The sequence below is a fragment of the Schistocerca serialis genome, chromosome 2, assembly GCF_023864345.2.
Source record: "Schistocerca serialis cubense isolate TAMUIC-IGC-003099 chromosome 2, iqSchSeri2.2, whole genome shotgun sequence".
NCBI lineage: Eukaryota > Metazoa > Arthropoda > Insecta > Orthoptera > Acrididae > Schistocerca > Schistocerca serialis.
This window is the reverse complement of record NC_064639.1, coordinates 476,940,215-476,967,869: the sequence shown is the minus strand read 5'-3', so window position 1 is coordinate 476,967,869 and position 27,655 is coordinate 476,940,215. Positions and strand designations below refer to the sequence as shown.

The window sequence follows — 27,655 nt, the reverse complement described above, 5'->3', positions numbered from 1 at the left end:
GGTCAAGAGCACACCTTCACTTGTGCACATTTTAAGGAGCTTTTGCGCATGTGTGTCAGATAACTTACACATCTTATTATTATTAAAGTTGTTCGACAGTGGTTGTAGTTGTACCAATTTGTTGATAAGCATAACTGTTATACAGCAGATGCTATTAGTTTCACACTCCCAAATGTATCTGAATCTAAAAATTTTTGAATGCCCATAAACTCACAAGCCACCACTGTCTGTAGTACAAGATCCGTAACACACAACAGCAAGGCTTCAAAAGCTGTGGTAGTGGTTGGATGATACCACTATCTGACTGTTGCAAGATTGTGCATAAACTATTTGGCTTGCTGAGCTTGCTTGATATTAAAAACAACTGAGAAAGTGCTTATAGGTTCTGAGGATGTCTCCAACATTGGAAGGTGAAATGAAAGGCATAGAAAGAGATATTAAACCACAACCTGACACTCATATAACTAAATTCATCAAGAATGATAATCACAGTCTTGAAAGTCTAACTGCTATGGTAGCTCTCCACCACAAGAAAGGGGACAAGCAAAACTATTTTTAAAATGTCAAGCTATGGTCAAATAAATGTCTTTCCTGTGTAGTACAAAATATTCGCTAATGACACAGGTAAAACATTGGACTTGAAACAGGCAGAGCAGGTTTCAAAAGACAACATAATGCAACCATTTTCAAGGTGTAAATAAGATTTTCGAATGAGGGTAACAGTACTGAACATCTTCCAGAAGTCAAGGAACATAGTATCCATGTGGACACTGGTGTCTACTGCCTTCTGTGTTCCATGTAAAGACAGAGTCAGTTGAGTTTCACAGATCTTTGTTCATGGAAGCCATATAGATTCCTACAGAAGAGAAAAGTCATAATATGTAACCATAAAGCATGTCTCAAAATTTTATAGTAGACTCACATCAGCAACAGCTGCCTGCAGTTGTGTATATCTGTTTGAAGATCCTTTTCTTGAAAATGGGAATGATGTGCACATTTTTCCAAGAACTTGGAATATTTTGTTTCTCCAGTGACATTTGATAAACTGCTGCCACAAAAGGAACAAGTTCTTTTGCATAATGTATGTAGAAACATACAGTTGTCTCAGTAATGCTTCTCCTGTGTTGAGTGAATTTGATTTATCATTTGTCCTGCAAAAGAGGAACCATAGTGTATAGTTTGATCTTCCTCAGAGACACAATTTCAGAAACCAGAATTGAGTATTATGGCTTTCTCTTTGTTTGGGTGGCTTTGACCATTTTGTGACTTAACATAAAACCAAAACTTCTTAGAATATTTTGCCAGATCATTAGATATAATTTTACTTTCAGATTCATTAAACTGTTCCCATTTGGCTCTTCTTGTGCTCATTTTGATTTCATTCAGTTTTTTCTCCCCAGTGAGTCTGTAGCTGTGTTTCAATCTTTAGTGAAGTTCTCTTTTTCTTTTGGAGATGTTTTCTAACATAGCTGTGAACCATAGTGGATGTTTGCCATTCCTCACAACTTTGCTTGATACTTCTCCATCTTACGCATATTGTACAATTTTATCATTTTATAATCAACATTTTCAGCTTAATGGATGAATGTTTCAGCCGGCTGCTGTGGCCGAGCAGTTCTAGGCGCTTCAGTCCGGAACTGCGTTGCTGGCATGGCCGCAGGTTCGAATCCTGCCTCAAGCATGGATGTATGTGATGTCCTTAGGTTAGTTAGGTTTAAGTAGTTCTAAGTCTAGGGGACTGATGACCTCAGATGTTGAGTCCCATAGTGCCTGGAGGCATTTGAACCATTTTTTTGATGAATGTTGGATGTTGACTGCTGACAGAAAAGTCTTCTTTTATTTCTTAATGCCACTATGAATACCAATAGACAATAATCCTATAAACAGGGATGCTCAGCATTAACTAAATCAAAGGTTAGGCTTGTTTGCAAGCAGGAGTTCTAAGATGTTATTCTCATGAGTTAGTCCTCTCACCAACTGCTCAAGGTAGTTTTTGGATAAAGCATTTGGAACAGTATCGCATGATTCACTGTCCCTAACACTCACCCTAATCATTTGAGTCTCTCATCCTATAGCTGGTGAGTTGAAATCTTCCATTAACATTGTAACATAACAAGCATAACTTAATCTAATAAAACTGGCTCCTTTTGTGTTATTGCTGCCTCCTTTTCACAATCTCTGCATCAAATAACTATTTAGAAGATGATTCTGTATGGGCATGACAATTGTTGTTCACCAATGATTTTGTAACTACCCATGCAGAGAGTTAGATATTTTAACGATAACATAGAGCAGATATTCTTTTCTAAGGAAATGAAACCATTAAAATCCAGAAAGTATTGAGTCCATAACTGCAGTATTAGAAGGAAAAATATCTTCATTACTTTTCACTGAAATGGACTTTGTCCCAGGAAGAATTTAATAATGCTGCTACCAAAATTTTTGAGCGACTTCTGAATTCTATAAGAGGCTAGACAGTTAGAAAAGCAAAATTTCAAAGTCTCTTCTGGACAAAGCTTTGTGTTTCTTAAAATAATTTTTATTAAGAATCTTGCAGCTTATGTAGTACAAAAATAATACTCTTATTCCTATTATCAAGTTGTATGTATTTATTCTTCAATATGCTAATCTGTAAATAAACAAATTGTGCTGATCTTTAAATACAGGGTATCCATAATTAAAGTTCCAGTTTAAAACTGCTGCAAAAAGAGAACCACTTCTCAGAATGATGTCAAATTTGAACAGCATATTATTGACACATGGGGAAACACCATAAAACAAACTGTGTTAATGTAAATGGGGTCAGTTACAAATGACAGGTGAATTGCAATATGATGGCTATGGTTTGAGTTGCACATTACACCACACATACTGTTCAATGTGCATGACTGCAGTAGGTCAGCAATTGTGGCACTGTTAGTTAGGTAGACCCATCCACCATGGGAAGGTCGTACCACATCAGATGGAAAAAAACAGTTTTTAGTTGTCCTGGGGCCAAAAACTGCATAAAAAGTAAAATGACATTGGTTTCTAATTGTTGTGAGACTGGCACAAAACATATTCAAAATGCTGCCCACAATTTTCTACTACAAGCTGAAATAGAGAAACACCATGTTTCACAACAGATCGGACTGTCTCAGGGTTCACGTTCAGAATGAGTTGCGCAATGCCTGCCTCCATTTCAGGTATGTTTGTAATTGGAGCACTGAACACAACATCTTTCAGAAAACCCAAAAGCCAGGAGTAATACAGACTAAGTAAGGTCAAGTGATCTGGACAACCAGACTGTAGGGAAATGAAGGCTGATAATTCTAGCATTTCAAAAATGCCTCTGCAGTAACCACTTCACTGACTGTACAGTGTATGGAGGAGTGCTATCTTGTGTAAAAATGATCCTACCCACACATTCATGCCGTTGAAAGGTTGGAATGATGGTGGTGTGCAAAAGACGCTCATAACATTTACCAGTGGTGGTGCAGGTAACAGGACGAACAGGACTCAAATCCTCAAGAAAATGTGGCCCTATGATAGGAAATGCCATCAACCTGCAACCTGCACTACACAGCCAACTTTCCAGAATGATGTGGTAGCAGTTGATGTGTGTGCAGATTTTCTGTTGTCCATATTCTGCAATTCTATGTATTGACATGTTGTTGCAAATGGAAATGGGCTTTGTCCATAGAATGTTCCACAGCCATTCATTGTCCAGTTCCATGTGAGCATGTTGTTCCAGAGTGAACATTTGTCTCACTAGCGGGTCAGCAGAAACCAACTCATGTACATGGGAGATTTTGTTCAGATAGTAATGCATGATGTTTCTTATTATTTTGTGCACTGTGTTTGCAGGCTTGTCTAATGTTTGGGCAATTTCCCATGCACTGAAAGTTTGTGCACCACCTCTTGACCCCTCTTGCAGTGCTGTGACCCTATCACTGACAGTCTTTGGATCAGCTGCTTTCCTCCTTCTGCCACATTTTGCTTCAAAAGAACCTGTCTTTTTCAAATTTTGTAATCATTTTCTTCATACTCTTAGCAGACATTGGACCAATGCCTTTTTTCATACCCTTGTGTATCTGAAACTCCTTCATGGCTGTTGATGCTCAGTCACCATTTTTGTAAAACAGCTTTATCACTAGTGCATGACCCTTCATGGAGGCTGGCATGCCTATTGGTCATATTTTTGTTATTTATTTTCCATGACATTTCCCCATGTGTTTGTAATACGCTGTTAAAATTTGATGTCGTTCTCAGCAGTAGTTCTATTTCTACAGTGTTTTGGAACTGGAGCTTTAATTGTGGACACTCTGTATAAGTTACGTTGAATAGGCTATAAACTAATCTTATTTAGCTTATTACAGTATAGAGTACAGTTGGTCCATTGAAGACATAACTAATTGTAACATGAAGAGTTGCATGATCTGATTCTAACAAAATTACACTAATGAAATATACAACTGAAGTACAATACATTTGCTTGTTATATGACGTTTCTTTCTCCTCCTGATCTCTTCTTTACATTTTGTTTGACCAGTATTAATATATTTGTCAGCTGTCTTCCTTCTATTTCTATTTCCACAGTTTATCTTTGTCCTTGAATTTTTATCTTTGCTTATGAAGCTATTTTAATCTTGTAATGCATTAGAAAATGTTTGATATTTCAGTTTCTTCTGTTCCTTGTCCTCGGTATTGTATTTCATTTGTTTCTGGTTTTTCCCTGTAGAACCCTAGATTTTTAGAGATATTTCTGTACTTTCCCATGTTTTCATGCAGTGTGTTTGGGTTCTTTTTTCTGCTTCTTTTGACATTCTTGTTTAATCAAATGTGTTCTCATCAAGATGGACAGTAATGATCTTTTTTTTTTAATAAAACGGTAGTAACAAGTTTCGTATTGCTTTGTAAACATGTATTCTTAGTTGTAAAAATTGGTCTTTTACAGTCTATAGTAGAATTTGCAATATAAAAATTGTATTTGTGCTTATGATGATGCTTCCATCATTCTATAACAATTATTTGTTTCTTCCTAAACTAGCCTCTCTCTAAACTCTCTTGCACTAAACTTTTCTCTTCACATGTAGAAAAGTTGATTCTCTTTCTATGTTATGACACTTTCAGGGGATTTTGAAATTAAATCCAGAAAAACTGAAATTTTGGATCAGACCTCGCAAATGAAGTCAACATGGAATCACTGCAACTAAGAATATTCTTATTAATTTGTGGTGCTTTGTAGCACTCAGTCGACTGCAGTTCTTGTATTATTTGGTGTGGTACCCACTGGTAAAAAGAGTATGTAATTTTCCAATAAAAGTGTAATTTTTTGTTATAAGTTGGAAATGTGTATTTCCAGATGCTCAATGTTTCTATTGTCATTGATTGCTGTATGTACAAATTTCATTAAGTTACGAATATAGTGGGGAAGTTCTGGTAGAATGTTTGTTGGGCTATAGTACGCGCGCGTGCGTGCACACACACACACACACACACACACACACACACACACACACACACAGAGAGAGAGAGAGAGAGAGAGAGAGAGAGAGAGAGAGAGGGAGCGAGAGAGAGAGCGAGGGAGGGAGGGAGGGAGGGAGGGAGGGAGGGAGAGGGGGAGGGATGGATATGTGCACCTGTGTTCCTGTTGGTAATAAAGATGAGAATAATTCTAAAAGAAAATAACAATTTGATATTACACTTTGTGACACTACAGTAAATAACCATACTTTGCAACAGAATATTTCTCATAAAAACTAGATATTACTCTTACAATATGAAGGCTGCTCTCTCTCTCTCTCTCTCTCTCTCTCTCTCTCTGTTGTCTCTGTCTCCTCAAATAGACATCTATTGAAAAGACAAATCACAATTGTAATATTAGGCATTTTATAGGTCAGAGGTAGCAGCTGTGAAGATAGTGACTTTAACTGTTTAGCATACAACCACAAATGTAAGGAATAGCTATGTGTTCTAGACTTCAGGCTCCCATCATGGTGACTGCATTTGAGCATGTGTGTGTGTGTGTGTGTGTGTGGAGGGTTGAACTCAGATAGCCAGGTGGTGGAAGCTTGACTCCAAAAATGTGTAGTTGTGGGTTACATTCTTGTATTTGTGTGTTTTATACTAAATAACAATAATGAAATTGTCATTAGTTTTGACAATAAGGTATTATTTATTAAACATTTCTTGACCACTGGGATCCATATCTCAACATCATACGAGGTTGAGGACTTTGGGCCACCAGTGTTTTGTGTCAGGACACTGCAAGCCTTAGTGACCCAACAATAACAGTACCATGTCTAGCTTCGTAGTAGCCATTACATAAGTGTATACTCTGTCAAGCTATCACATTGTTTACTTCATTTTAATGAGTGACTAAAGAATTCCAAGATTAGTGTGGATGATATTTCTAAGTGTGTGTGACCGTTACTTCAACTTTTGTAGTTTGTCAGAACAGAGTGCAAAGTACATGTGCAGAGACAACATTGTATAAGGAAAGTAGGGCTTGTTCCCCCATTCTTCTCATGGCAATGCTTGCATCTCCCACACTCTGTACCCTCATGTCAATAGTAAAAAAAAAAAGTGTGACAGATACTAGGCACTGTAATTAAACGATACTTTAAACTGAGCTAACATATAATTCATGATCATGCTCACATTAGGAGTAAAGGAAAGCTGTTTGAGTAATGTGAAGGGGACCTTAGTTTTTGAATCCACCTGTTTTTAATTTCCTAGCTGGCAAGTGCAGAACTGAAGTCTCATAACCTGAAATTACTTTTTATTGGTAGTCATACAGTTCAGTGACAAACACAAAATGCCTGAGTTAAATTTTTCACAAATTCATATTTATTCACATTTATTCAACATAGACATTTTCACTGGAATGATAACCAGTCTCTGTCAATTGAAAATTCTGTATGTATTACTCTACTGCTAAGTTTCACAAAATGTGTCATGTTAATTTTCATCCTAAACAATGTCATTATACAAACAATTATTGCAACCTTATTTCTTGGTGTTATGAACCAGACTTCGCATTCAGTGGTAGCTCATCTACACAGTCTGCTCCTGTTGTCTAGTTGCCTATACTCTGTTCACCAGTATATAACAGTACTTTACAGTCCACAGGATTCACTCTCAACACTGTGAAAGTAATAACCCACTAACAGAAATTCATCACATAGTGACAGTGAGCATAATTGTATTTCAAGTCTTCATTCATCAAAATAATACCACTCATCATCATCATCTTCTGCACATACATGTCCTGTTATTCACAACAGAAAAGCTAAAAAATATGAAACATTTGCAGGCTGTAATAAACATTATGGTACAATGTAAGTCACTGACCTTCATTGATGTGAATAAGACAAAACTGTTACTGAAGTCATGGTAGTTGGCACACTTCCATTGAAATGTCAGTAGCAAGCAGTAAGTGGGCTTTTTAAACAGGTCTTACTCAAGAGTTTACCAAATGTACACTTTTTAGGCATAGGTCTTACTTGGGAGATATCAGGTGCTGACTGAACTGATACCAAAGAGATTACCAAAGCTGCAATGTGATGTTTACAAAAAGTTGTTAATCCTGTTGCAGCGCATCCAGAACTGAAGATTTTTGATTTGAAAGGGGTGTTTATAAAATGGTGGATGGTATTTTACAATCTGAAGAAACTGTAAGATGAGAATTTAATAATGTAGATAATCTATTGGATTCAATAATGATTTAGTTTAATGAAACAGTAGTTAGCTGGAAAATTATCTAAGTTTGGAAAATTGTATGAATTCTCAGTACTATTTCATTAGCACACGGCATGCCTCCATGGTGGACTATCTGTTTATGAGTAAAGGAGATGGTGCCTTGGGTCACAGTGTGTTCTGGAAGCCTACGTACACAGACTTGTATTTACAACATACAAGCTGTCATCATCGCTCACAGCGCAGTGCTGTATTATGGTGCTAGTGCATAGGGCTAGAGCCATCTCAGATCAGGACAGCTTATCGGCAGAGCTTAGCCGTCTCTGCTCTGTGTTTGTTCAGAATGGGCACTCCGAGAAGCAGATCCAGAATGCATTTCGACCAGCACACTCCAAACCTCAAGAACAGCTTGTAGAAGCAGAGAACACCATGGGGTTGTGGTGCTTTGTAGCACTCAGTCGACTGCAGTTCTTGTATTATTTGGTGTGGTACCCACTGGTAAAAGAGTATGTAATTTTCCAATAAAAGTGTAATTTTTTGTTATAAGTTGGAAATGTGTATTTCCAGATGCTCAATGTTTCTATTGTCATTGATTGCTGTATGTACAAATTTCATTAAGTTACAAATATAGTTGGGAAGTTCTGGTAGAATGTTTGTTGGGCTATAGTACGCGTGCGCGCGTGCACACACACACACACACACAGAGAGAGAGAGAGAGAGAGAGAGAGAGAGAGAGAGGGGGGGGGGGGGGGGGGGTTGGGCAGAATTTTCAAGAAATACCAGATTAAATGTGTTTTCCAGCCTCCAGCATGAGTGCAATCAATGCTTGGCTCTGTTAAAGACAACCTCGACCTGAGGAGACCAGGAATATATAAAATCCCATGCCACTGTGGGAAGTCTTATATTGGCCAGACGTGCCATACAGTTAGAGACAGATGCGACGAACATAAACATCACACGAGGTTGGGTCAGCCAGAGAAATCTGCAGTTGCTGAACACTGCCTCGACACAGGATCGGCTTGAACATTGAAGAAACCAAGATCCTCTTGTATGCTTCCACATACTGGGACTCCATCATCAAAGAGGCAATCGAAATACTTACAAGCAATGACCTAATAATTAGAGACACGGGGTTTCACCTGAGCAAAGCCTGGGAGCCAGCCCTGGCAGCACTATGGAATCGTCAGCCGCAGATTAGCAGCTGCACCAAGTCAACGCAGATGGGAAACCTTAACGCAGATGCTTAAATCATGTGCCAGCACCTCAGGCGCGCGAATGGGGTCCGTTGCTCCCGGCTGCATTTTCCCGTGCCACGGTGTGCTTCCGCAGACCGTGACCCGTTTCGCCAGAAGATGGCTCTGGTATTCGACGCTGTCTATGATTGGTCTTCGATGACGTTATGCCCCTGCTGGTGCCTGTGCTGTTCTAGAAAGTCAACATATAAATTGGCAAGCCTCTCAGCGGCATGACAGTAGCACCTGAAGATGGCGGGCAGTTGTCTTGCTGAAATATTGTGCAGTTTCTACAATATTATCCGGCGTAATTCCTGGGAACCTATCAAGCAGATGCAGCACCAGGAAAGCCTCAAAACAGCACATAAAGTTGTCATATTTGAAATCATGTTAATGTAATTGCTTAATTCAATACTGAAGGGTGGTATATAGTTCAGAAAAATTAGTGTAACAGAATTGTTCAGTTAAATCCTGGAGTCTAAGTCTAAGCTCAAATGGCAAAAGTAATTTTAGATCTGTTTGAACTTTAGTTGAGGGTAGCTTTTAAGTTAATATTCAGAAAATTGAGCTAGGTTACTGAACAGAATGAAATGCTCTCTTTCTAATGAGTGGTATCAATATTCTCAAATCTATGGATTAGCTCATACTATTTTCACCATTATACTCTGTAGTAACAATTTCAGTTATCAGTTACTTGTTATTAATAATAAATTAATGATAAATATTGTATTTAAATCATTTTAGCAATAGCACATTTAGTTGGGGTTGGTTGAAATATATAGAGAGGAAAAAAGGTATTCAACAGGAGTAGATTAATAACAACTGGAATAGTTCCAGCTTACTGTGTTTCACCAGCTGTTGAGCATGGCTCCCAAAACGATGTGCTTGACTAAACTGACAGCTTCATGACTTGTGCCATTTGGTTCTCCCCACAAAAACAGATTTTTTAAATTGTGCCAGTGGGAACTTTCTGAGCTGCATATCCTTCAGTCCCATAATCCCCCTGACCTTAACCTTTGCTAGTCCCTGTTCTTTTCCAAAGTATCACTTTCCCTTCTCCCACTCCAGCCCTACACATGCTTTCTATCCCACTAGTGCACATGCATAGTCCTTTCCCTGTCTCTACTTCTCTCTCCTTTGTCCTCCTCCCTTACAGCACAGCCTACCAAAACTGCACCTATCAGCCCACTATCATGTCCCCACTGTGGCCCTGCATGGTCCCAGAGGTGGCACTAACATCTACCCACACCCCTAGCCTGCTATCGCTTCCCCTCTCCTCCCCACTCCACACTGCCTCTGTGCTACCACTATCCATCACAGTAAAGGCCACTGCTCACTTCAGATGCAGTCGCAGCTGGGCCTTAGTGCCTGGAGGAAACAGTGACCATGAGTGTGTGAGCTGTGCTTGTATTAGTCGAGCTTGTGTGAATTTTGTTGTCTATATCTGGCAAAGGACTTAGTCCAATAACTGAATAATAGCTAGCATTTGTTTTCATTGTGCCAATCTGCCACTCAATGCCTCCTCTATGTGGTGAGTAGCCATCTACGACTTTTGTATTGTTGTTATTCCATTCAGTTCTTTCATATGGTCATTAAGTTGTCTGTTCATTCACATTTGTTCTACATGACATGCCACAATGGAGAAAACTATGGAGATGTGGAATGAACCAAAATATGCCCTGCCACAGAGTTGTATAGCTAATGTCTGCTTCTTTGGTACTCTTTAGAACTGTTCATCATTAAGGCTAATTGCAATGTTCCAAAGCAACAGTTGCATAAGTCATTTTATACTAACAGCTGAGACATTTAGTGTTTTGAATTTAGTAGAGCAGAAAAATAAAGCTACATAATAACAGAATTAATACATTTTACAAGATAGAGAAAGGAAGGGCATTCATGTAAGTAAAGGAAACCTGATATATTTTAAATTTGAAATTATATATTCCTATTTCATTATTACAAATGAATAATAAAGTACTATAAATTATCAGAAACTGAGCATTAATCATCATATTACCACTACAATAATAATCATTCTGAAATGAAAAAAAAAAAAAAAAAAGCCTACAGTTGCGTTGTCATTATCACATGTCATTATTGTCATGATCATTTTATCTTTGGTTTTAATTGAACTCATATTTTCCTTCCTGCTTTTTTGTAGGTAATTAAAGTTTTCAGAGTAGGTACATAGCATTATATCAAAACATCCAACATATGTTTCAGGTGGGTGTAAATTGACATCCAGTTATCTTAAAACAGATTTCTGCTATAGTCAAGTGCAAATATCTGTTTTTTTTTTTTCCAAATGCAGTTGACTGAATGACATACTTTGATTAAAAGTTCATGTTTACCATTTTCTGTATGTTTAGAAATACTCATGATTATGATGGGAATTTTTTGCACTTAAAATCTTGACTGTTAGTACCAATTGAACTCTCATAGTGAATGCATAGAACTGGAAACCAATTTTTTTTATCTCTATGTCTCTTCCCTCGTTAATAGCATTTTGGTTTGTGATACTCTGAAATAATCCTGCTCCATTTCAGGGAACAAATAGTTTATCCTTTCAGGAATTCATAATAATATTGACTCAATAAGATTATACATATGAACTATATTCTTAGAGACAGATTCATTATTTTTAAAAATGTGAGTCATACAGCAAAGAAATGACTGGAAATAAGAAACCTGTGATCGATAATATCTAGCTGGAAATTGTTATGCCAAATAATCCTCATCAGGTGAGATGTACTTTTATATTATGGTTTTGCCCAGTTCTCTTCTCTCTTTTGTCCTCCTCCCTTACAGCACAGCCTACCAAAATATGTCAATTTCAAGATGCTTTGTAATGTTAGCAATACCTTTTGCAAATATTTTGATTTTATCTGAGACACATATGAAATGTTTTTCAGTAGAGATTGTTCCAAAACTCCTATCTTGATGTTACTAAGGTTGCAACAGTCTGCAGGGACAGGAACAGCATCATATCTTGCCACACCAAGTAACCTCCTCGTTGCATGTCTATAAACTGAGACTCTTACATATACCTCCGTTTAAGTTTACCATGTACTCACTACCATGAAAAATGTGATGTGAACCACTGCTGCAAATGGAAAAACTGTTGATTCTACAGTTTATGAGGTACATAAGCTGAAATTGGAAAAAAGACTTGCTTATGCCAGCATTGCAATGAACCCTCCATTTTTCAAGAAACATTTGTTTTTAACTACATGTTTAAAAAGCCTGTAAATTAATACCTTACATAAAAAACAGTTAAGTCTCTACCTTAGTAAACACTGTTGAGTTTCTAATTTTAAACTGTTATTTATTTACTACAATACACTTATAAGGTTTGAGTATATTGATTAATAGTGAAGAATGATAGTTACTCTGTACAGTTTATGGTTGCTGAAGTTGGGTTAATTTCAGTTTCCTGTTAAGTTTTCTTACATAGTGAGTGCTGTATCAGAATATAGTGTAGTTAGGCAATGTCGCAGTGAGGCATGTTGTGGCAGAATGCAGGTGTATTTCCTCAATTAAGATATTACACCAATGGCCTACATGAAGTGATACTCAGTGATGAATCATCAGCTTTTTATGCAGCAAAATCCAGTTTCATTCAAATTTATCTGGTTCTTACCATCCATCTCTTTAAGCTTGTGTCGACATTTTCAAAAACAATTAATTTCTAACATTATATCATAGAGAATCAAAGAACATTTTTGTGCATTGTTGAATGCCCAGCTTGTTATTTTATGCTATTTATATCTAAGAAGTGTCGCCCTGAACTGAGAAGTTGATTTTGTAAATGTTAGTTACTGAAGTTATTGGAAGCTTATTCATAAAGTTTTCAAGCTTGTATACACTACTACTCTCACTTTCTGTACTCACTTTATCTGGAGCTGCCAGACAAGCATGACTGTGAAATGATGTTTCCTTTGCATGGATTTATTTAGTTTAACACTTTTAGATTGAAATAACAGGTAAAAAAATATGTTTACCATTGAAATTGTTCTGTTGTGATTAGACTCAGGTCTGATAAAACTATATACTAATTGAATGTTCAGTTATAGTGAAGACTAACAATGTTGAACAACTTCATTTTCTAAATGTAAATGCAGCTTATCAGTTTAATGAATATGTCATTTCTTCATTTCTTCCTACTTAAATATAATTCTTCATAAGGAATTAATGGGAAGATCAGGATGGAAAAAAATGTGTATAATCTCCTTATGAAGCATAACATTGAATACAAATCCTATGCAAGAACTGACACTTTATTACATTAATGTTTTGTATACTGAAGTGGTTGTTTTCCTTTTTTGCAGAGAGGCAGTTCTTCTCGTTCACCATCACAGAGCCCCAAAACAAGATTTGGTTCTAACTTACCATTTGTATGAGACACTCAGAAATAGACGTACAAGAAATTTCTCAAAATCTTTAAGTTTCAGTACACACTGATCACGAAAGCCGTGGAACATTTAGGAAAAGGATGGTTAACTGTAATGTACTGGATGAGTAATTTTAAACTGGAGAGTTTACAGTATATTCAAAGTATTCAGTATATTATAAAATATGAACAATAAGGGAAAAAGCAAGATCGACATACACAGTATATTTGTACTAGACAATCATCATTATATTTCCATATCACATGAAACTAATTGTGGAAATAATCAGAAGCAAGAGGGCAGTCTATGCCTTGTGAACTAAACATTTCCAAGTACAGATCTGTTATTGAAACATCACAACGAAGTCTTAACAAATTTCAGTTCACAATTACATATCCATGAACATCATAGAATGTCAATATTCTGCTTTCACAGACCTCCTTTCAGTATCTTCTTGCCAGATACATGATCACTAATTTGATGAATTAATGTTCTGATTGAAAAATCATTTATGTGTTAATTTTGTTTGTGTGTGGTACCTATCTTTACTTAAGCTACTGCTTAAATTGCAGTGATTGTTTGCATAATGATGCAGAAAGTGTAAATCAGAATAATGAACATTTATTAAAAATTAAAAAAAGTTTATTTTGATGTCTAAATTTATTATGTTTACAATTTCTCTCTGGAATTACATTGTCATCCAGTGTAAATCTTGTTCTCCAAATACTTTTTGTTTTATTATTCTTCATTTGCATCTGTTTTTGAGACAGATGTTTTTTATAATACTTTCAAGGAGAAGCACCAAATTTTAAAAAACATAGAGTGATCATGTATGAAAAAGATGAAATTTCGTTGATCTCTTTTGTGATGAGTGATGGAGTGCAATCATAAGAAATTTGTTCTTGATACATATGGAACCCAAGTTGGGAAAATTATATTTTTTACAACAGATAGTCACCTTATATTTGTATAAAATATTTTTTAAAACTGTGTACATAGTTACTGTTTGCTGTTTTGATGTGTGTTTTCCAATAAATTGTAAATCATATAATTTTGTTTTCCTCTGTTGTATGAGTCCCACATACAAAATTAGCCAAATAGTGCCTGCTGTCCTTAGTATAAGGAACTGCTGTTTTGATTCATGACAGACAGGTGACATATACTATGAGCTCTCAAAAACAGCTGTTCAGATTATGATATGAATAGAAATCACTGCAGTTATTCTAGGGATAGTCTCAAACCCCTTTGCAAAACTGACACAATATCATAATCAGAAAATGAATACACATAAATCAGTGTACATCAGTCATAGTTCTGGCTATTATTTTACTTAGAAGGAATTGGAATTATAAAACTAATTTTTATAGAGTAAAGCACTAAAATCTTGTATTAGTAACAATGAAGAGTAAGTTTATAGCAGCAATGAGCACCAATATAAAATTTATTTTCTTCTTTTTTAATGTAGGGCTGAAAGCAACCAGACTAATTATATTATTGAAAAACTGACATAATACACTGCTATCTCACTGCTTAATACATCTGATAGTTCTATGAGGAAACATAATTATGTTCCTTCTGATAAATGTACATTACAAACTGTACAACCTTACAGCACAAGACAGTGCCCTCTGCATAACCTGGACTACCTCCATTTACATTAATAGCAAGTAAATGAGTCATGGCACTGTGATACTGTCACCTTCCTCTGTGTCAACCACACAGGAATACAACAGTGTTAATGGATAAAAAGTGAGGGTGGATGTTGAAATATTTCATACTACAGAATGACAGCACATTACAACACAAACATTTAACACACACAATCTCTTTGTTTATAAATACCAAGAGTCAATCACTATCCACTGTACAGGTCTTATATTAACAGATTACATTCACTGGTACTACACAAGGAAGTTTGTTTTGAATATTAGCCAAACTTTTTCCTGTGCTTACACTGAAAAAACACATCACTGCTTCACTACCTCTATTTTTTCTAGTTCAGAACTAGAAATGAGTTAACTGTGGGTAAATGTTCAGTCTTAGCTATTGCTAATGATAAGCAATTACTTCTGGCTTAGGCATTTCCACTTATGTTTCTGAGGAAAATCACCAGCTGTTTTGAAGCAGTCCTTTGAAAATACTAGGTACCTCATTTCGTGGGCATGGAGATAGTAATCTCTCACCTCCCATCATAGTGATAGGATTTTCTGCATGGTACTGTATCATATCACCTGGAACATATAAATTTACCTTGACAAATCATGTTTTCCATTTTGGAATTAAGTTACACATGTCTTATAATAAAGAAAAATAAACACAAATTAATCTAGGCACAAAATCCAAAGTCAGTATAACGAGCTCAGATAGTGTAACACACTATGTGTTTAAACGGAAAGCAAAACATAGATTACAGTCTTTTGGTAGCAATAATATCCATTCCTAACACAGCTGGGTCTTAGTCCTACAGTATAAAGCACAATTTAGAATGGGAAATTTAGGAAGCACAAAAAACAGAAGAAAAGAGAAAAAAGGAAGTTACACAGTTGCTGAAAGAAAGGAAAAGTCACTCCACATCATGACTCATAGTACACATTAGGTGCAGGAAAAAATATGGAGTTAACATTGGATCAGCAACCAAATTTGTGATCTACTCTTAATAAGCTATGGCAATGAGAAGGTCAATGGGGAGAGCTAAACTCAGACCAAGTAATGGATGCACAACACTGAACTAAGGTGAGTGATAATTTGCCCTCTCAGTGATGCACTTCCTATCTCTGACTCTTCATTTTCACAGGAATATGTGTTGTTTGAACTAAAAAAGAATGACAAATGAAAAGAATCCAATCGGGAGCAGAACATCTTAGAATCTATTTTGTTGCATAACAAAAGCTCTGAAATGAGTGAAGAATATGAATGGGTTTGAAATCTGAATTTGTCACTGTGTATAAAATATTCAAATACTTATGGGAATGAAGCTGGAGGACAACAGCCACTGCTATTTACACAGGTGTACACTGTCATTTTCAAGGCACAAATGCCGCAAGGGAATGCTGTGCAAGGGAACTTAAAACTTTGATTTTTAAAGCATACCATAAAGGTGAATTACTCTCTCTCTTTCTCTCTCTCTCTCTCTCTCTCTCTCTTTCTTTCTGTACACACTAGCGCCATCACACAACTGCATCAGAAGTTATCGAGAGTGAACATTAACAGTCCAATGGTTGAGCTGCATTTGTCTTTGTCTCTTGTAACTGATAGGGTGTAAACCTGTTGAAATATTGGCAACTCTCAAAAAGTCACCCAGCTGCAGTCTCATAAGTTATTTGAACATGAATAGGTTTGCTAAACAAGCAGTAAATTTGTCATTACCAGTCATACTGACATACTTTGCAATACTGAGATACTTTATTTCAAGATGGATCATCTCTGAAAAAATCAAAGTGAACAATTGAATGAAATCTTCACTCTACAGCGGAGTGTGCGCTGATATGAAACTTCCTGGCAGATTAAAACTGTGTGCCGGACCGAGACTCGAACTCAGGACCTTGCCTTTCGCGGGCAAGTGCTCTGTAAAGTTTGGAAGGTAGGAGACGAGGTACTGGCAGAAGTAAAGCTGTGAGGACGGGGCATGAGTCGTGCTTGGGTAGCTCAGTTGGTAGAGCACTTGCCCGCGAAAGGCAAAGGTCCTGAGTTCGAGTCTCGTTCCGGCACACAGTTTTAATCTGCCAGGAAGTTTCAAAGTGAACAATGTGTAGCACTTCATTTACAAAGTGTTCAGAGAGATAAGTCTCATACACACAGATGTATATAACACTTCCACTACAATGGTGGTCCTTTCATTATTATGAATTCGCCAGTTCCCATTGACAAAGAATTGCAAGCAAATTGCACCAGAAAATTTTCATAATAATAATAATAATAATAATCAATAAAGTGTAAGTTTTTTTCATAATTATTCAGTATCTGCAGAAATTAACAGTATTAAATACAGCTGATCCTAGTTGTTGTTGTGGTCTTCAGTCCAGGGATTGGTTTGATGCAGCTCTCCATGCTACTCTATCCTGTGCAAGCTTCTTCATCTGAGTAACTACTGCAACCTACATCCTTCTGAATCTGTTTAGTGTATTCATGCCTTAGTCTACCTCTACAATTTCTACCCTCCACACTTCCCTCCAATACTGAATTGATGATCTCTTGATGCCTCAGAACATGTCCTACTGATCCCTTCTTCTTGTCAGATTGTGTCACAAATTTCTCTCCTCCCCAGTTCTATTCAATATGTCCTTCTATACCTTTTTGTGTGTTTCACAAATAATGAAAGAAGTAAAGGGAACCACTCACCATATAGTTGGAGTATCGCGCAGTCAATGGGTACACAAAGAAAACTGAAATCATTTAGCCTGCTGTAATGGGCAAACAAATACCAACAGCTAAAATGTGAGAAAACACTATCTAAAAATGTAAAAAAAACACATTTTGGCCTGCACGTAAATGATTGTGCATTGCTCAGTATAAACCACAAGAAGACTGGTTGAAGGACTTCATGGAAGGTGTATTGCTTGATAGAGGAGGTTCTGGTATATTCTGAAGATTTTTCAGCCATGTAGGAATGAGTGCTTTGATAATTTGACAGATCCCCTGAATGATAAAAGAGGTACTTAGCTATGGAGAACTCAGTTTTGCTATTTACCCAGTGCTATGAGAAAGACTATTCTATTACCATCTATGCTGTTCATGCTAATTATTACATCCACCAGGCTAAAACTATTACTGATTGATACTGAGTGTGCAATGTGTCAATTGCATCTACATTGTATCATACACTCCAATGTATGGCATACAGTAAAGGTTACTCAGTGTGCTAAAACCATTGTCCTCTCTTCCCATTTATATGTAGAGGAATAAAGCTAATAAGAACTTCTTCATTAAAAGTTGATTTTCTCTAATTTGATCCACATGGTAATTACACAAAATATGTGTGGAGTGGACACAATGACCAGTCAGTACCTTTGGGCCTTCATGGCTTGTTGGGGTTGAGTTTTTTTGCAGTTTTTAGGAAGTAATGTATTTCTTCATATGTATAGGAATGTGGGATCTCAGGATTTTGAGAGTACGGCTTTCTGCGGTATATAAAGCATTTACAGGGTATCCCATTGGAATTTCTCAAGATTTTTACTGTGATCTTGCACTGAGTAAATAAACCCATGATGACTACTTTATATTGTTTTCATTAAGGCAACTTTGTAAGTCTCCTACACCAACAAACAAAGGTTCTGAGTTATGGTTTTGTCAGTGGCTTCATGACAGGATTAGTCTTCCTTAGTATTTTGCAATAAATATTAGTCAGTCATCTGCCTTCTCAATAGTTACAGCTATGTGGTAACTATCAAACAGCCTTCTGGACAGATACTCCTATATGTTTGAGATTCATGAGACTTCCAAGACTGGTGATAATTGTGTGCATAATCAACTGATATTAAATCTTTTAACCCATTTATTTATGTGACACTATAGTTATTTACACCGAGAGTGTCAGCATTTACATCAGTACTGATCATTTGCAGACCTTCCTGCATTTTGTAGCAAAAAGATAATGTAATTGGATAGATAAAAATATACTCACCAACCAGCAGCAGGAGAACACATATATAAAGGTATAGACATTTTTAAGCTTTTGCAGCCAGTAGCTCCTCCTCCTGGCAGAAGGGTTGAAAAACTTCATCAGCTCTTTTTCTTATCCCCTCTTTCTTCCTACTCAACCCTTCTGCTACCAGAAGGAGTCACTGGCTCTGAAAGTTTGCAAATTTCTATACCTTTATATGTGCGTTCTTCTACCACCACTTGGTGAGCAGATTTTTTATCCATCCACTTACATTAGTGAACATCCATACAGAGGTAGAAACATTGTCTGCCAGGTCACTTGCATGTAAACCAAACACTACCTCTGCTTCTGATTATGCCGCCACATAAGCAACCATGCTGAGCTCTATTTGCTGGTAAGTCTTAATCAAATTCCACACATTTTTCTGTATTCTGTAAGCACTCATTTAATTTACTGGGTTACTCAGAGAAACTGTATCATAGCCTTTCTGGAAGCCAAGAAAAACTTGTTTCTGTCTTGGTTCTGATATTTACAACATTATGCACGTCATGTATAAATAAAATGAGGCAAGTTTCACGTGATGTCCATTGTGGTGTCAAGAAAGTCATCCAACATAAGATAAAATACATTTACAAAGGGAATTTGTGTCAGTAGTTTAAGTCTTTAATTGGAGCATTTGTTATGTGAACCATTTTAAATACTAAGAAGACCAGCGCCTTTGTTAATCATATTTGGCACACTGTTATTCCAGCTAGATGAGTCACCTGTTCTTCACCTCAGTTGGTATAGAATCTAATATGAACCCCCATCAGAACTAGTGATGTTTCTCTATCAAGTATCTTCTTATTCTTCTTCTTCCCCTTCTTGTTCTTCTTCTTCATTGGTTCAACTCCATTCCCATTTATGGCTATATATTACATTCTTTGAAGAAACAATTTATGATGATAGAATTTGTATTTCAGTGTTAATTTTGTAATCTTCCATCATTATCTCTTCTTAACACATGTATTTGAGCTCCGCGTCCCAATTTGTTGCACTCAATGGGAAGGTGATGCTTTCTATTAATTCATAGAATACATGCTTTGTTGCTATCTGCATGCTTATTCTGACTTTTTTCAGCTCTTATTTGTCTATGACGATTCAGCTTCATTTGCATTTGAATAACTTTCTTGTTGCAGTTAGATGATAGAAATATCTCCCTACCTTTCTTAACATTTCATTCAACAGCAGTGGCCAATGAATCTACATGTATCAATGTAAGTGGATGGATAAAAAATCTTGTGATTGTTGATCTCTATCATTAAATTCAGTGATTCCAAACAGTTCAGGGATATTTGTTACAAGTGTGATTACTTATGAGTGGTTTGTCCCAATGACTGCTCAAAACAATTTTTATGATAGGACATTTGCAACAACGACAAAACAATTTTCGTTCCTGCACCAAAATCAACTGAAATTTCCCCATCAATACATCATAATTAGGAAATTCATGTGCAATATTTGTATGCTTTCTCTGAAACATTCCATGACTTTCATACTTGATGTGTGCAATTATTGGTATCAAAAATACATTTTCAGTATGTACTCCATTCAGAAGTTAATCCAATTTTTTGTTGCAAGTATTGTGTACTGGTTACTACTGTTACTAACAGACTGTCATTCAAGGACCCCCTGTACTGCCTCTGCAATTCATCAATATTAGATTTTTTTACATGTAAGTACCTTACAGTTAAAGCAATTATCAGCATTGAAGTACTTCTTAATGAAAATGTGTAGACAGATATGACCTATTTGGAGAATTGTATAACTAAAAGTGTGATAATTATTTATATACTTACGCAGTGTGTTGTGACTGAGCTGATTAGCTCCTAAAAACTGATAATGTCCGTTGGAAGCATCAACCAGATAATGCTTACATCGATCTGTATCCTTATAACTGATAGCATAGCCCCATATACGTTCAGACACTCTTACTAAGAATGTCCCCACTGACTGGTCCTGCAAAAGTGCCTCAGCTTCTTGGCGTGTTATGAGTCCTATAGAAATAATTATAAAAATTACATGCTTATGACATTTATGCATCTGTGTATTGATGAATTATTTGTTAAGTAAATCCATTACTGTACAAAAGCTACAATGCTTTTCCAGAATGTAGTAATTTTAAATTCTGTTCATTCTACATTGCTATTTGAGAGCTGTTTCAGCACCAGCAGACAATGATGTTTCTTTAAGTTTCAGTAGAAATAAATTTCAAATGAAGTTGTTACATATACAACCAATTAACTACAAAAGGATAGTAAATTATACAACATCTGTCTCCAAAATCACTTACCAAATAGAGAAAGGGTAAAGCAGGCTATATATAATTTAGTCACAACTTTTGCAGCACATGTTACCCTATACTGCTATATAAAGATGCTATATAAAGACAAGATAATGTTACCAACAATCTCAAAAAGTTCTTGACTGATTTATTTCAGATTTTTACACAATAATCTAATAAAAATTCAAGTGTGCATAAGCTATATATATCTTTAAACAATAATGTACAAGTTTTCTGTTAAAACTGACTGTGAGAGAGAACAGGCTGTGCTGTGAAAATGTGCAGTTCAGTTTTCTTACACTCAGTCAGTTTTAACTACAATAGCAGGGCATTTAAGCTATTAGACAGATTGTGCCATTTTGTTTTCTTCCTCCTAGTCCGTTTTAACAGAAAACAGGAAACTTCTATTTGTGGGTTATCGGATTATGATTGGAATACCATTATGCAATCTCAACCATCCAAAAATTTGTAATCCTACCTAATCACAGAATAGAACTATGAAAAATACTGTCACTGAAGCCAGAACTTAATTTTGGCTGGAACACACTGGAATGGCATTCCAGCACATCCCAGGGAAATTTTTTTGAACAGTTTGGCACAGAAAATTTAAAACAGGTTCTGCACACATGGAAGATGTATTATTGGTTTGTTCATGTTTAAATGTGTTGCTTACTTGTAGTAATGAATAAGAACTTAAATAAATCCAGTTGTAATATAACTCAATGAGTAGAAGACAAATGATGTTTGAAGCATTTACTAAACATCTGACTCTGCATCTCTTGTCATAATGTGTTTTGCTTGTCATCATGGGCGCATCAATGGAAGAACATTTAGGTGACTTATGTACCTTGTTCGCAGTCTTATATACTGTGGGGTTGAAATGCAGCTTGCCCGACTTAAAAGTTTTTTAGCCATCCATTTCATACTCAGGGTTTGAGATTACTTGGGGTTGTGCTAAGTCTACAAATTTCAAAGTACCCCAAGCATTTTTAGGTAATATTGGTTATGATTACAAATTCATTCTGAGTGCAGTCACACTGACCCATTCCCTCCATAATTTGATCCACAAGAATGTTCCTTTTCAATGGACACCAGCCTGCGAGCATGCATTCATGTTTTTGGAATCAAATTACATTCTGCTCCTTGTTTGGCAACTTTCCATCCTGGCCATCACTTGGCTTTGACTATTCATGCCTCTCATTATGGACTTGGCGTCCCTTCTTGCACAGCAGTACGAGGATGGTTCCAAACATCCAATAGCTTATGCATCAAAAACTCTCGATTCCACTCAGCAGCTCAATTCTCAAGTTGAAAAGGAAATGCTTGCTATTGTCTAGGCCCTCAAACATTTTCGTATGTTCTTGTATGGGACTAAGTTATGCCTTGTTACTGACCACAAGCCCTTAGTTTCATCGTTTAATCCTTCTACTTCATTGACCAACAAAGCAGCATGTTGCTACAGCTATGAAATAAATTTTTGGCTTACTGCACAGTATGCCAGTGATGATGCACTGTCCCAGCTTTCAATGGGGATGGATCATATTTTTGATGAGGATGAACTCCTTTGCTTCACTTAGATGTTGAGGCACACTGCACAGTGGAAGGGTTACAGGCTCCTGGATCACACCTACTGTCACTGCTAATCTTGTTTTGCATCAAATTGTTCACCTCTTTCAGCTTCGTTAGCCAGACAGGTCTCCAGGTAGGGCTTCTGATCCTTTGTGTAACTACATCCTCTGCCACCACCATTTGGTATTTGATGGTGTTGTTCTCTTAGGTAGGGATGGGCTGTTGACTGGGACTGTGATCCCGAACACCCTATGACAGGATGTGCTTCAGCTCCTATGTCAGGGATGTTTGGGGGTCTTGCATACCAAGTATTGACCTATGATGGATAATGGTCTACAGTTTGTGTCTCAGGCCTTTACAATTTCTGTGCCCATCACAGACTCCTGTAGAGATGATATCTCGACATACTTCTTGGGTTAACAAAGGTTTACACTAATGGGGAATCAGAGTCCAGCCGCGATGCTCCAATGTCACCAGCCACACACCCTCCTCCATCTGCACATGCCACCCCATCAATGCCCATCAGTGTGGCCTTCATCTTTATTTGCCCCTGTCCCTGCAGTCTGGGATCAGGGGTTCTGTCTTCAACTAAAGTGAATACTCGCCACAGTCCATAGCTTCCAAGGCTGTCGTCTCTGTATAGCATACACCAGTGATGGGATGGTGGCACCATCACAACCAGCTAAATCCTCACTTAATGGCAAGGGCCATGGGTCCTCCACCTCCTCCCGCAATGTCTGTTGCAGCCTCCCAGGGTGTCCCTTCTGTGGGAGCAGACCTGCCCTCCTTATGGATGTTGCCACCTCCTCCCTCTCCTCCGGGGCCCAGCCCCCTGGCACCTGTTGTTGGGCATTCCTGTGTTACTTTGCTGGCATCAGTGATCCTGCAGTTGCTGACGCCTTTGGGGCCATCAATACCAGCTTCTCTGACCAAGCATCTGCACAGTCCTGCCATGTCAGGGGACCGGATGTCAAGATGCTACCAGCTCTCTTGTCACTGGTCCTCTTTATGGTACTTCACAGGGGAGAGACCATCGTGTGTGCCCATGGCCATGCCACTTCTGCCTCTACTCGCTGGTTCTGCTCCAAAATTTCCTTCCACTGCCACCATCTCTTTCAGCATCCACTGCAGAGGCCATGAACAACTGATGCCCCAACACCCACAATGGGGAAGGGGTGCTATAACTCTGCACATAATACTATGATATGCACTGTGGTACCAGGCCACGAGTGGCCACAGCACTTGCACAAATAGCATAGCATTTACCGCACTGTCTACTGGAGCCCTCCTCTTTAAAAGCACAGTGCAGGGGGAACTTGTCCTCATATTGTGTTCATACTTATTGTCAGCAACTGCTTTTATCAGTACCTGGATTGTTGCTATGTTTGTGTCTATGTTCTCAGCTGTTGTGTGTGGAAGAGGAATAAACTTTGGTTCGTTGTAGCCTTGCTGTTGTTTGAGTCTTACATTACTATGCACATAGCTTGGAGCAAGAGTAACTAATATGCATGAATAAGGCAATGCACAATCATTAATTTAATTTAATGCAGCATGTCCTGTGTGATCACATACGTTAAAGTCATGAAACCACAGAAAGTTGATAGGAAAATTTAAAACCCAAAAATGGAGACTGTAAAAACCGAACAAACACACAAAAAATTACTGTAGTATATGCAATAAATAATGTTACAATACTAAACTGTGAACTAATGTGAGAAACTCTTGTGCAGAATAATATAATTGTTAACTATATGCAGGTGCATTCAGAGGATACAAGAAGATAAAGCAGAATAACAATCAGAAGATTAAGGAGGTTGTTTAATTGTACTTACCATGGAACCAAGGAGATATTTGATTAGATGTAGGCTCTAAGCCTGCTCTTCGTGCTATTTCACTAGAGCGGAACCATTCCACCACAGCTTCTTTACTTTCTGGCTTTGCAGTTGTTGTGCTATTAGTTGTGTTGACAGCTGACTGGCTATTTTGACTGAAATGATAAAGATTTGATTCATCATTTGAGAGAAAAGTTTTGTGATTCATCTTATTCTTAATGTTCCAAGCTGACTCCAGACACTAATGACATAATTTGTGAAGATTTACAACTAAAACAAATCAAATCATCATAGCCTAAGGACTTATGAATTTATTTTGTTGTTGATAACTAGGCAAGATCTAAAGATTATCTAAGAAAGAAAATCCACCTGCTGCTAGTTTCCACAGAGAGTGTATTTTTGGTTGAATTGGCCTGAATATCAACATCCATATCCAGTACTGAAGTTCTGCGATGTTCTTCTCGAGCACGCCGTGCTATTTCACGTATCTGCATTTCAGCTTCTTTTGCTTTACGTTCTGAAAAAAAAAAGTCAAATCTGTTACTTAGTTAATCAACAATTTTGTTTTTAGAAAATGTACATTTTAATTTTTGTCAAAGTTATTGGAAACGGCGTATGTATTAGTGGTAGGATAGCAAAATTAAAAATGCTGAAGGTTGCAATGAATGCTAGTTGCAGTAACCATTCTTTATTTTCACTTTGACCAAACTTGATGTATAATATTTGAATCAAGCAAGGTGGTGCAGTGGTTAGCACACTAGACTCGCATTCATGTGAATGACAGTTCATAACCCTCGTCCAGCCATCCTGATTTAGATTTTCCATGATTTCCCTAAATCATTTCAGGCAAATGCTGGGATGGTTCCTTTGCAAGTGCACAGCTGATTTCCTTCTTCATCCTTCCCTAATCTGATGGACCAATGACCTTGCTGTTTGGTCTCTCCCCCAAATCAGCCAACCAGCCAAACAATATTTGGATCAGTAAGCCAAGAGACTTTTCTACTACAATCAACCAAATCAAAGGAAGTGAATGTTATTGTTGTTGTTTGTGATGCCATGAGTTCCTATCTTTCTTCTCTCCAACTTGTGCTTTCTTGAGCCTCATAGCAGACACTGCTGATTAAATGACCAGCATCATCAACTGTGTATCAAAAGACAATTGTATTTCACCAGCCTTAAAGTTAGAAGCAAGCACAATTTTGCACTGCAATTTCATTAGTCCATCAAATCAAGGTAACCTTCTTCCTTTTATATGAATTGTTGCAGTCATAGTTTAAAAAAATAATACATCTTGACTGCTTACTTCTATTTAAAGAACTTACTAAAGTTAACTTATTTTGATAAGTGGTAGTACCTTGCTCCCTCCATAGCTGTTCTTTCTTATGCTCTTCCTCCTCAGCTTCTTTAGCAACTTCTTTTTGTTTACGTTGAATCCGTCTGAATATTTCAGATGTCCTTTCTTCCATCACACGTTTCTCCCAGAGTGCAACACGTTGAGATACCTTCTTTGGCTGAAAAAAGACAAGAAATCTCTTACTTTGGATAAATCTAACTGAATAAATAAAATTGTTGTTTATAGTAACAACATGATTATCAAATGGTTATTTTCACTGAGAAAATCAAGGAGTGACAGATTCATTCAACAAAATTAAGGAAAGATTTGATGCACATAACATAATTTCTTCTTTCTGTTGACTTTCCTTTCATTTAGTAGGTTATCAGAGGAACTTCTTTAATAGTGAAAATAATTACATTTAGTCCCCACTTGCTTTGTGTGCAATAAATAACTTATTTTATTATTGAATTGTGCAAAAACTTACAGTATTGAGAGATATTTCTTGCAAAGCATCACGTTTATCAGCAAAGCTGATCTCTATAGTGCTGTTAATATTATTCTTCGTGTTATTATTAGGAAACTGCTGTTTTATTCTGTCTCTGATTTCATCTACTGAGCAGTATATATCCATTGGATCTGCCTCTTTGCGCTGAAGGGCCTCCATAGCCTGTATCTGTTTCTGGTTTAAGTCCAGTAGCTCAGTCAATTCTGCTTCCATTGACTTTCTGCAATCAAAATACACAAACTGTCACTACATTTATCTTAGGTTCATTGACACATTGTGGATGATTACAGTTTTTATTTACAGTTATAGTGGTCATGTATGTAGTTGATGTATTACATCTGTGATCACTTTGTGAATTAATTAAATAACTGAATATACATATTAATTGTGTGATTCATGCCATTTATCTTTCATCTAGCATCATTTCATAGTATTTCACTTAAAAAAATTAAATAAATGTACATCTCTGATTACTTTCCACATCCCAGGAATTCCTCTCAGCAAGATCTGTGACATATGACTAATGTAATATAAATTACCTCACATGTCTTGTTCCACAGATTTCATCATAAAGCAGAAACGCTATAGGGATAATGAATGACACAATAACAGTGTGGAATGTTTGTTGTAAATTGTGCCTGTGTGCTGCTCCAACAAAAAACTGCATTGCTGGTGGTGATAACTGGATATACTCTATACAGACTGCAACTGAATTCTCATGAGAAATTGGAATGAAGAAGAAGAGCTGTATAAGGTGACTTTTTTTCCCTTATTGTATCAAACAACTGCAACCAGAAATAAGAAATAGATCATCTAAGAAATGTGATATGTTTTCTGTTCTTATGATGTAACCTAAATAAAACATTAAACTACTTCATACAACTTAATCAACTTCCATTTGTAAATAAACATTGACATGATAATGTCAACTTTGTTGCATACTGTACAATTATGAAACTTACTGTTAGATTCCCTGTTTCCATCTTACAGTCCCAAACACTGTAAAAATTTACTCCATAAGCTTATCTGCTGTTCTCACAAGTTTTTGCATGCAGAATAGTCTTAATAAAAGTAAATGTTAAGTAGAAGTAAAATCAAGGAGGCATTTAATCCAAGAGACTGAGAGTCTGTTTCCTATTAATTTCAGCCTGAATGTAGAGGATGTCCAAAACCCTTAGGTCTGCGCAA

At 36.9% G+C, this 27,655-nt stretch overlaps 2 protein-coding genes across 2 annotated transcripts in view; one reads left to right on the top strand and one right to left on the bottom strand.

Annotated features, from left to right (window-relative positions):
- Positions 1-13,393, top strand: part of LOC126457401 (uncharacterized) — a 357,727-nt gene extending 344,334 nt beyond the window's left edge. The window contains exon 10 of the mRNA XM_050093661.1: positions 13,241-13,393. Within this exon, the coding sequence (XP_049949618.1) occupies positions 13,241-13,312 (72 nt within the window). The 3' untranslated portion in view covers positions 13,313-13,393. The remainder of the gene's footprint in view (positions 1-13,240) is intronic.
- A 1,337-nt stretch (positions 13,394-14,730) lies between these two features.
- LOC126457402 (SH2 domain-containing protein 4B-like) overlaps positions 14,731-27,655 on the bottom strand; it is a 606,090-nt gene continuing 593,165 nt past the window's right edge. Inside the window, exons 4-9 of the mRNA XM_050093662.1 lie at positions 26,447-26,687; positions 25,981-26,137; positions 24,996-25,143; positions 24,627-24,781; positions 20,741-20,938; positions 14,731-15,534 (exon numbers count right to left, since the gene is read on the bottom strand). Of these exons, the coding sequence (XP_049949619.1) occupies positions 15,410-15,534; positions 20,741-20,938; positions 24,627-24,781; positions 24,996-25,143; positions 25,981-26,137; positions 26,447-26,687 (1,024 nt within the window). The 3' untranslated portion in view covers positions 14,731-15,409. The remainder of the gene's footprint in view (positions 15,535-20,740; positions 20,939-24,626; positions 24,782-24,995; positions 25,144-25,980; positions 26,138-26,446; positions 26,688-27,655) is intronic.